This window comes from Corythoichthys intestinalis, chromosome 2, assembly GCF_030265065.1.
Source record: "Corythoichthys intestinalis isolate RoL2023-P3 chromosome 2, ASM3026506v1, whole genome shotgun sequence".
NCBI lineage: Eukaryota > Metazoa > Chordata > Actinopteri > Syngnathiformes > Syngnathidae > Corythoichthys > Corythoichthys intestinalis.
In genome coordinates, this window is record NC_080396.1 from 33,240,688 (window position 1) to 33,252,076 (window position 11,389).

At 38.7% G+C, this 11,389-nt stretch overlaps 1 protein-coding gene across 1 annotated transcript in view; it reads right to left on the bottom strand.

The window, feature by feature from the left end:
• The window catches only part of mfsd4ab (major facilitator superfamily domain containing 4Ab), a 31,246-nt gene extending 19,937 nt beyond the window's left edge, over positions 1-11,309 (bottom strand). The window contains exons 1-2 of the mRNA XM_057830251.1: positions 11,237-11,309; positions 8,281-8,443 (exon numbers count right to left, since the gene is read on the bottom strand). Of these exons, the coding sequence (XP_057686234.1) occupies positions 8,281-8,303 (23 nt within the window). The 5' untranslated portion in view covers positions 8,304-8,443; positions 11,237-11,309. The remainder of the gene's footprint in view (positions 1-8,280; positions 8,444-11,236) is intronic.
• Between the last annotated feature and the right edge of the window lie 80 nt (positions 11,310-11,389).

Genomic DNA, 11,389 nt, shown 5'->3' on the forward strand with positions numbered 1-11,389 from the left:
CCACTATCATCAGGAGTCCTGAGTACTGAGCTGTCTGGAGGTTGCCACTTTCAGCATACCTGTGCGATTGCTATGGTTTAGTGTAAAGATACACGATAATATCGGCTACCGATAATTATCGGCCGATAATGGCACTTATGACGTCACACAGATAATACAGATAATAAAAAAATCAACCGATAATGCAATCCGATAATTATATACTTGATTTAGCCTCCAAATGTGCGCAACCAAGCAGTTTTCTCCACTTCTTCACTGCCGCCTGCTCGACCCCTCCCCTCTCTGAAGCCCCTGTGGGAGGAGGGGTTTAGGAGTACGGCGTCATAGAGGAGGCGGTGTTACACATCAGTGTTGAGGCGCTCTCACTAGCGTGCGTTACTTTTCCAGTGTGGCTCTCGCCATCTACAAAAACAGATCCTCAAGGCCTAAAGAAAGCGTCCTCATTGAACACCACTAGCACTAACCCAGCAGCCATTTAAAACTGCATCACAATGATTTTTGGAACGAATATGAGGCTGCTGCTAGCACGAATGCTAAAGCTATTGTTAACAAATAAACTATAAAGGAAGCTACGGGACTTGTGACAATACAGAGACGCTGCGGAGTCGGGGTGTTTGGGAATGCAGCCCAAAGCGAGTGGTAAACTCCCATCTATGGCTAAACACCTCACGAGATCGATAGTTGACAAGTAGCTCTCTTCCGACGGAGCCCGCTGGTACGGCAGGCCGCCGCCGCCGCCTCGCCCTAGGCGGGTAGAGCATGAGAGCAGAGCCATGCACCGAATGCGCCACAGCGAGCCGGCCGGGGCGGGCGGATATCCGGTACAAACTTAGCTGCCTGACTGAAGGGCACAGGCGGGAGGAAATTCCCGAAATGACCCGATAGCCAAACCCCTGGATGAAAAAATAATGCAGTTTATACGACCACGATTCTTCGTGAAAGACATGCCGATGACATCAGTTTTATCACGGACATTTACACAGGTGATGCCAACAAACCATGTTTATCATGACGGCACAGTGGTTAGTTGATAATTGTAACATGCACCAAACGACACAAAGAAGTCATCCAGTCAGTAATGCATTCAGTACGCTTTAAATTTATGACGTCTTAATCAGATCATTCTTCTTAAATCTAGTCAAATAATTTTCCCCATCTTGTTTGAGTGTTGAAGACTAGTTGAATGCGCCAGATTATTCCACTTACTTGAACTAAATATTGCAATTTGTTCTTATTAAGCCCAAACATCTAAAAAAATAAGGTCATTTTTCACCTAAATCAAGAAAAAATTGCTTTCAAATAATGTTTTGAACCATACATATTCTTGAATAAAGAACATTTCTGACAAGGTTTTTTTTTTTTTTTTTTTTTAGGATTATGTATAATAATTTATTGCTTAAAATAAGGCTGTTAATCTTATTTTCAGCTGGCCATTTTTCTTCAAGAAATCTGAGTGAAATATACTTGAAGTGCTGGCAGTTAATTTAACTTATTTCCAATAGATTTACACTGAAAACAAGGGACTTTAACTAGTCTTAAGGAGCTGTGTTTTTGCTGTGTAGTAATGTTATACTTTAGGAATGGCATACTTTTAAAGCCATTTTTGTGCAACTTATGTATTTACTCTGTAAGTAATTGTTGCCAAAAGTTTACCATTACACAATGTCAGACAATCTGTCTTTATTTAGATGTTGGAATTTACTACTACTACTACTTGTTTACATTTGATGTTGAAAAAAAAGAGCAATATTATTTTTGCACAGCAATATTTTCTCTTGTGTATACTTTAAAATTTTACATAAATCTTTAATAAAATTATCGGCTTGACATTATCGGTTATCGGTTGGAACGAGGAGGAAATTATCGGTTATCGGTATCGGCTGAAAAATGCATTATCGTGCATCACTAGTTTAGTGCAATACTTTCGCCGCAAAGACCAGTTCCTGTCTTTGTCACCCTCCCCCACGAGCTCCATCCTGCAACGTTCCCTGCCATTTACCCAACTAAGAATCACCTCTGCCAGCTTGTTTACCGCCAAAGGTCACCCTCCTCGTCTTGTCCGTGAACGACTTTAACCAAAATCCCATTTCCTGTAAGTCACCTCCTGACATCTGAAAGGCTATGAATTCCACACACTGTGTGTGTATGCACGCGTCAAGTGTGTTAATGATTTATTTAAGTAAAAATAAGGGTTTTATAACCAGGAAGTCATACCAAAAGTTAGCCTCCTGACTGAAATTCATCTCTGCGTACAGAACCCAGCTGAAGCCAGGAGGGTAAAGTGAGTGAATATCTTATTTGTGTATAATTTTGAAATAGCGAAGCTTGATGTCATTTTTAAGAAGATTGTAGTCCGCGTTTCCGTGATGTAGCAGTCACCCACGGATTACCAACGCCCACGAGCTTCTGACCAACACAACTATTCGACCGATGGCAAATCAGTGCAAAGAGTATGCAAATTAGCTCCAGTCAGATGCTTAAAATGAGTGAAAATGATTAGAATGGCTTAGATAATGGTATTCTGGACACTACTAACGCAAATTGTCATGCAAACCTGTTAAAATGGCATCCAATTTTATGAAAAGTAATAATAATATTAATAAGAATAATAATACATTTTATTTATAACGCACTTTACATTTGAAAAACAAATCTCAAAGTGCACATTACCATGTAATAAAATAAAAAGACTAAGAATAAAACAGTAAAAGCATAAATAGACAGAAACATAGATAAAATCAGATGGAAATCAGATCAAATAAGATGGATAAAATTAGCCAGGGTAAGCTTTTTTAAAAAGGTAGGTTTTAAGTCCTTTTTTAAAGGCATCCACTGTCTGCGGGGTTCTGAGGTGGTCTGGTAGGGCGTTCCATAGACGTGGAGCAGCAGCTGCAAAGGCCCTGTCGCCCATAGTCTTGAGCCAAGTCCTGGGCGGGAGTAGAGGGTGCAGTTGGCCTGACCGGGTTCTGGCTGAAGTATTTGGTGTGAGGAGTTTGGTGAGGTAGGTGGGGGCTACACCATGTAGACAGTGATGGGTGTGAAGGAGGATTTTGAATTCAATACGGAGGTGAACAGGGAGCCAGTGTAGGGTGTGAAGGATGGGGGTGATGTGCTTGTGTTTACGCACCCTCATCAGGACCCTGGCAGCGCTGTTTTGGACATACTGGAGCCTTTGTAGGCTCTTTCGTAAAAAGTAATAATGGAAAAAAATGAGTCAAGTGCATCTTCAGAAAAAAACTGTTGTAAGAATAATATAATAATATCATTACTAATTTATCCATATGTTTTCGATTGAAGAAATGTTTTTTATTTATTTTTTATTTTTTTTTTTTTATGTCTGGACCAAAGCCCATGCTTGGATCTTGGGCCACTTGGCTAATCAAATTACTGGACCTTTTGGGGAGCTCTCGTTTACAGAGTTTCTAGTGGCTGTTTCAGAGGAGTGTCGTCAATACAAACATTAAAACCTTCACTTTATTGGTGCATTTGTTTCTATAGGACTGTGTGGTATATGATGAATAAACAATTCTGTATGTCTTGATTATATTTAACTTACATATTTAAACACACACGCAAACACTAAAATACTAAGTTTAGACAAAGGTAGCATTCCTTTTGCAACTTGGGCAAGAACTAACAACTTGAGTGTCCATAATGGTTATTTGTGCACTTAGATTAGCATGGCTCCCAGTCGAAGTCACGTTGATATTTAAATGTTTTGTAGTTCATTGCAGCCCGAAGTAGTACCGTATTGGCCCGAATATAAGACGGCCCTGATTATAAGACGACCCCCTCTTTTTCAAGACTCAAGTTTGAAAAAAGACTTTTTGAACACCAAATTAATTTTTATACAGAAAATAATTACAGTACATCCGAAACAAATGATTATAACAATATATTTGAGAGAAAAAGCATGTTATTTTGCATCATTCAAATCTTAATATCTGAACATTTAAATATGTAAACTAAAGTGCAATCACATTCGTAAATGAATGGCTTCTGGTTTTTGAAATGTAAATAAACCAATCTATTGTGATAAAACAACAAAATTGCAATAACATCAAAAATTGCATCAAAGTGAAGTCTAACTGTAACCTAACTGTAACTGTAGTCTTGAAACAAATCTGAATAAGGAAAAACATTGCAATAAAATAATGCAAGCTGGTTACACTAAAAAGAGTAGCTGAGATCTGTCATGACAGAACCTCGCTTCAATGATATCTGGCGCCATCTTGCGTCGTGAATGGTGAGAGTAGCTGAGATCTGTCATGACAGAACATCGCTTCAATGATATCTGGCGCCATCTAGTGTTGTGAATGGGTATAATGTCTAGACCACGAATATAAGACGACCCCCTCTTTTTCACTCTTATTTCAATGTAAAAACCACCGTCTTATATTCGGGTCGATACGGTAATTCAAATTTTCTGTCCGTCCAAACAGAAAACTGACAGGATGTTGTCAATGAACTGTGTGTATTAGCTGTTGCGTTGTAAAACTAAACTGCACCCTACTGCATGGGATGAATACTACATTGTATTACCACAGACTGGCAGCATAGTTCAGAGATCGAAATTGAGCTCTTGTCTGATGGTGAGCAGTGCACGTCAATTTGTTACTGGCGTTTTCTGTTGATTCACTCGGAGCACATCTGTAAACAGCCCCATAGTTACTATTTTTAAATGTTATTTGCTATAAAATGCTAATTGGGATCATTAAACCCCTACAGATGATAAATGTTTCTCTTCAGAGCAAGCAAACCATGCATGCAATTATCTGGTCAGAGCACAAAATTCAGACGTTCTACATGCAGATGATATCTCTCCTTGTATCATATCTTTCGGGATCAAGTAATTTCAATCCACTTTTTTCCTTGGCCTCATGCCTGTCATTTTGATACGTAAGTAGATCGTAGGTCAGTGATGTGAGACCTCCAGGAAGCTGGTGCATAGCAATGAGCCCAGCTTGGGCCTATTTGCTGGAAAATCCAGAGGAAGACTAGGAGGGTAGGAAAGGGTTAGTGGGGAATGCGGAGGAGGAGGGGTTGACTGCGAGTAAAAACAAGCCTCCTCTTGCAGCATTGATGCAGCACAAGTGAGAGTTGCACTTGCATTTATCAAGAAAACTCCATCTGAACGACATGGCATCACTCACATTTGAAAATGGTATTTCTTGTCATAGTCCGCTTCTCTAAGCGTTGGCTCATTTGAAAAGGAGGAAAACAAGGAGGAGGTGGTTACAACACCTGCCGTCTTCATCCCACATTAACTAAGAAAAAAAAACCTCATGGATTTGTTTCGGAGTGGATGGGGGTTTCACCTCATGTCAATACTTCCCATGGTATGCAACTTGTTTTTGTCCGTGACAGTGGGGGTGGGCGAGTGGATAAAATACATTATTAGTGGAAATGGAAGTGATGACAGTGAAGGATAACTAAGGAATATTCTCACTGGCTGCAAAGATCAATTTGAGTGGCCGGCCTGAAAGGAAGGGAACAAACACAATAGAAAGCCCCCCTACCTCAGCCTCTCTTTTATCCATCCAGGACCAGTGGGCACTCTGCCCACTTGGAGTCTTAAGAAATCATTCAAAGAAGGCCAAAGAAAGGGACCAGGAACAGCATTCTCTCACACTCGTTTTTTTTCTTTGACATTTCCCACGTGAAGCGGGGATTTCTACTTGATGTTTTCTCTGACATTACATCCAAGGGGGGAAAGTGGGGTGCAAAAGAATTGACATTCACGTAACGTTTGGAGAGCATGATAAGTGGGTGATCCCCCCAGAGCCCCCCTTTCACCCTCTTTCTCTCTCTCCTGGTTTTCATTCGCCTTTTACTCCCTGCTGCTCGCATAGTAACTCCTCCCCCCTCTGCTACCCATTGTCTCCCCATACAGTATCAGGCTAAGGGGATGCCATTCTGACTCCGGCGAGAGACGTGGGAGAGGCAGAATAAGGTAAGGGTTGAATTTCCATCATAAGCACGCGCGAACAGAACCTTACTTTCACAAGTGCGGAGAACCAGAAATCGGCTCGAGAGAGTGTTTTGCTTTTCTTGCTTTTGTATTGAGAGTGCAACATGGGATAGGAAATCATCTTTAAATTCTAAACCAGTAACCTGTGATGATGTATGAGTCATTTGCTGCGTCTTGTCTATTCTTTATATCAATCTCTCAGTTCATGCTTACACAAGAATGCGTAAGTGTGGTAGATGATCGTATGTGATTGAGAACATCTGGCCAGAGTTGATTGTCTGAACTGGCTCCCAACAGAGGAAAAACTATGTACGATGTTCGGGGATTAGAGCTAATCCTCCCCATGGCTAACAATCACCTTCCTGTCTGGACAGAGGTTGTCACGGAGGCTTTGATAATTAATGCTGAGATATGCATCGGCACAAGCTCACTGGGGCTCATCGGAGGTGGCCTTTCATGAGTAAACAACTTGGCTCAATCAGTGTGCAGCAAATTCACTCTGTCAGAAGCCGCCTTAATACCCCTTGTGGTTGAATTTTAAGGTGAGATCAAATATATGCAAGATAGTAACAGGTGCATGCAAAGTGGAGAGAAGTGGTTCTCCCAGCAATGGAAAGTTGCAGCTTAGTACAGGAAGTTGAAGGAAAAAAGGGACACCGTCTCAAAGGGGCTTTTGTTGTTCAAATTGGATACGAGAAATACCTGCCCCCGACGTACCTCAAATACCTCTGTTGCACTTTAAACAATGTCAATAAATGCCTCCTCTGTCCTCCATAGTAGCCTGTTTCCACTCTGTACACAGCACTTTTTCCCCCGTCTTGTTTGTATAAGGGCTACTGTTCTCTGAGTACACATCTGAGACAGCAAATCTGGACTTCATAGTTGGAGCCACTACTCTATGAACTATTCTACAATGTTCTGAACTCATTGGCTGCCACAGACAGCGATTGATGTCAAATCCAATTTAACTGGGATTGCCAGCCCTCCCATTTAAAATGGACTGGATTTTTCTTAGCCCAACAAGCAGTGATTAGGAAATGCTTACTCATTTTAACTCAGATTAACTAAAGTTTCTGTGATGTGCTGAACATAAGCAGAAATATAGTCGTGATTAAAATGCACCTTGTGTAAAGCATTTTAGAACAAAGATTAGTTTTGCCAGCTAGGAATTAAAATCACTCTTGGGAAATGCTGCTGGAAGGTTCAAACATCGGGGAGCGGGTCATTTTATTTTAGTGCGTGCTGTGAAAAGTACATTTTCTGGGCGAGTGCTGGTTCCCCGGGGCTTTTGAAGACATGCAGTTTCTTTGTTTAATTATTCATGCTTATGTGAGTTTTAAATCCGGAATGTTGTTTGTAACCTGCCCCTCATTTTACCTCTTTTTGTTTCCAAGCTCTTACTGCTGCCGCACTACAAGCCTTGCCATCCAAATAAACCCACAACTGTGTCATATGGCTTTCTATTCCTATGTGAGTTCCCTCTAGTTTGTCACGTAGGGTTTAAAGCCATTGGATACACAGTGGACTGTCAACAAGAAGAGGACATTGTTCTCCAATTGGAAAATGGGTTTGATTTTTCTGCCTTAGTGTTACTAAAAACACTTTTACACTGTCATCATCAGACTCACAAAATGATCTGTGAAATATACAGAAAAGTCAGAAACAGTCTAGGACTGAAGCCATGCTAAAATACAGAGTATGAATGTTGGTGGATGCAGCGTGTTTAATTTGTTACTGTTTATTTATTTTAAAATGTACTGCAGCTATGTGTTTCCTTGATCACCTGTGAAGGGATCGTACTTTCTTGTTACAAATGCTGTCAGTTAACGCGTTAATAATGGTGTTAACGCAAACCACCTTTGACACTGTCAATTTTTTTAACGCGCAATTAGTTACGGAAAAATATCAAATAATAATGGGTTGATTTTTTTCTTTACAAAAAAGATCCAGTTAACTATGTGTTAACGATGAAAAAATGCGATTAAAAAATGTAACCATTTGACAGGAATAATTTTGACAGTTTCTGACACATGTATACTCATTAACATTCTGAGTTTGTCTTCTTGAGACACCAACTTTGAGTTTAAAGATCATGCTTACAAAGAGCTAAAAAAAAAAAAAAAAATAAAAAAAAAAAAATATATATATATATATATATATATAATAAGTATTTTGTCATATTATTTTTCAAAAATCATTCAGAAAGTTTCTTGTTTTTCAGAGAACTCGGCATTGTTCAAAGGGCTGCTGAGGAAAGTTGTTCTTACATATTTTAGCATTTATTTTCTCCGGTTGTCTGAAATACTCACTTGTTGTCGATGTGAAGGAGCATTGGTCTCGGTCCAGTAGGTTAATAAGAAGTTTTCAGGTCATTCAATTACACTTGAAGCTCAAACTGTGCTGGTGCTTGAAGAGTTGAAGTGGGGAATGCAGTCATGAGTGTCTTTATTGGGTCTTTCAAACCCAGAAGTCCTGTGCACAAAAACACCAGTGATGGTAAATTTTATTTTTCCCACTTGTTTCTCATTTGTGTTGGGTTGTACTCGTTCAAAAGAAAACAAAAAGCACAGGTTGGATGACAAAGAGGCTGAGAAGAGAGAGAAATGATGAACTGTAACCAATTACCAAGCAAGAAACCTCAATCTATTTTGTTGCGCTTCATCCTGTGTTTGTTGTTTGTTTGTTGTATTGCTGTCCAAATGTGACTTGTACTAGAATCTTTTTCAATAAAAGTGATTTACTTTGTTGCAACGTTTTTGTATTATCTTATTTCAGACAACTTTGAAAGTCAAAAAATTTATTCGGGTAAATATGCGAACAATAAATATTGTAATAGAGATGAAATGCAAACAATGAATGTTGTTATAGTAACAGATGTACGTGATTTTTTTGTGACTGTGTCTGTTGAAATTTTCACTTCAACAGACACAGTCACAACTCTACAAGGATCCACAGCAGTGGTGTTACCAGGATGCCAGGTGTGGGTGGGCATTAGTCTTACCTGGGGGGGGGGCAAAAAAAATAAAAAAATAAAATAAAATAAAATGCTCAAGTAGGTCGAAATCCAGCGTAGGGCTACTGCACCTTAAAACATGCTTTGTTTTCTCCTTGAGATACCTGTTGTTGTGATTTGGTCTAAACCAGGGGTCCCTAAACTTTTTCCTGTGAGGGCCACGTAACTTTTCACTTCTCTGATGAGGGGCCGGGGTCAGTTTGCAGCAGAAAAAGTGTGACGATTGCAGGAGTGCCTAAATGTAAAGAATTATTGTTTTTCAGAAAGCCACAATCAAATAACCCTTTCTGGATTCTTCACGGAACAAAAGTAAATAAAATAAAAATAAATAAATAATAAATAATAATAACACTATTAATTAAATAGATAATAACCATATTACCCTCTCTGAGTTCTTCACAGAAAAAGGCCAGGAAACAAATAATAGAGAGAGAAAAAATAGAGAGAAAAAAATAAAATCAAAATGCTTTTTGGTATTGTTAAGGGGGCCGGACCAAATGTGGAGGCGGGCCGTCTCTGGCCCGCGGGCCGTAGTTTGGGGACCCCTGGTCTAAACAAATAAAAGTGATTTGATTGTATTTGACTTAGAACACATCCATAACTTAACAGTATGGACATGCAGGTGACAATGTTTTTTTTTAGGTAACCTATTGTAGTTCCTCGGTTTTATTATTATTATAGTTATTCTGAGTTCCGCAGCCCCTTTGAGCTCAATTTGACCCCCTTAGAATGCTTCAAAATGCACCAAAATTGGCAGGCAGGTCAAGACAGGTGCAATCTTTGATACTGTGTAAAGACAAATTCCAAATACACTATGTAGCGTCCCCTAACAGTCATTTTTTGAGCCGCCGAATCTTTGAGCCCTACTTTGACCCCCTCAGAATGCTTCAAAACTCACCAAACTCAACAGCCAGGTGAACACTGGTAAAAACTTTGATATAATATATATATATATATATATATATATATATATATATATATATATCACAAACGATTAAATTTTTTAATCGAGTTAATTACAGCTTAGAAAATTAATTAATCGTAATTAATCGCAATTCAAACCATCTATAAAATATGCCATATTTTTCTGTAAATTATTGTTGGAATGGAAAGATAAGACACAAGATGGATATATACATTCAACATACGGTACATAAGGACTGTATTTGTTTATTATAACAATAAATCAACAAGATGGCATTACCATTATTAACATTCTGTTAAAGCAATCCATGCATAGAAAGACTTGTAGTTCTTAAAAGATAAATGTTAGTACAAGTTATAGAAATTTTATATCAAAACCCCTCTTCATGTTTTCGTTTTAATAAAATTTGTAAAATTTTCAATCAAAAAATAAACTAGTGGCCCGCCATTGTTGATGTCAATAATTACTTACACAATGCTCATGGGTGCTGAAGCCTATAAAATCAGTCGCACCCAAGCGCCAGCAGAGGGCGGCAAAACTCAGAAAAACACAACAAGTACACCTTTCACTGTGCTCTCATTTTAATCGGTTTGAGTGGGGCATTTGTGCGTTAATTGCATCAAATATTTTAACGGGATTAATTAAAAAAATTAATTACCACTCGTTAACGCGATAATTTTGACAGCCCTAATATATATATATATATATATATATATATACACACACACACACACACACACACACACATATATATATATATATATATATACATACACACACACACACACACACACATATATATATATATATAAATATGTATGTGTAAATGTGTGTAGCGCCCCCTAGGGAAAAAAAAAAACAATATTTCATTTCATTTTTTTAAAAACTTAGAACACATCAGTACTATATGAATGGGATACCATACGCAGTGCCCAGACTGACGTTAGTATTCCATCCAGTTTTCTTTGGGTGGGCAGAGCTTGTCCGTGGGTGGGCACTACCGCCCCACCCACCCCACCCGGTAACGCCCCTGATCCACAGTAAATTACTGTTAAAGTGTTTGTTTTGTGTACTGTATATTAAGTTCTGTTTGCTGTGGCATTAACTTATACATTCATATTTTGGAAATTATGGAGTGTAGCTGTATGAGAACAAGAAAAAGGAATGCTGAAATTGACCACCCTTGACGGCTACCTCGAATTATACTGTATGAAATTATTTGGTAGCGACAAATAGGACTTTGATGGAACTACGTATTTGAATACTATGGTATAAAAAAATAAAAAATAAAAAAAAGAAGAAAAAGAAAAAACAAGCAAAAACTTACACGGCGCTAAAATGTTTTGGGAAAATCTTGGGGGGAATAAATAAAAAACCTTCGGCTTCAATGTAGTTCCCCCCCCAAACGTACATGTTCACAAACATCTGCTTAAAAAAAAAAGCTTCAATGTAGCTTCCGTGTGACGTCTCCTCGTGCGTG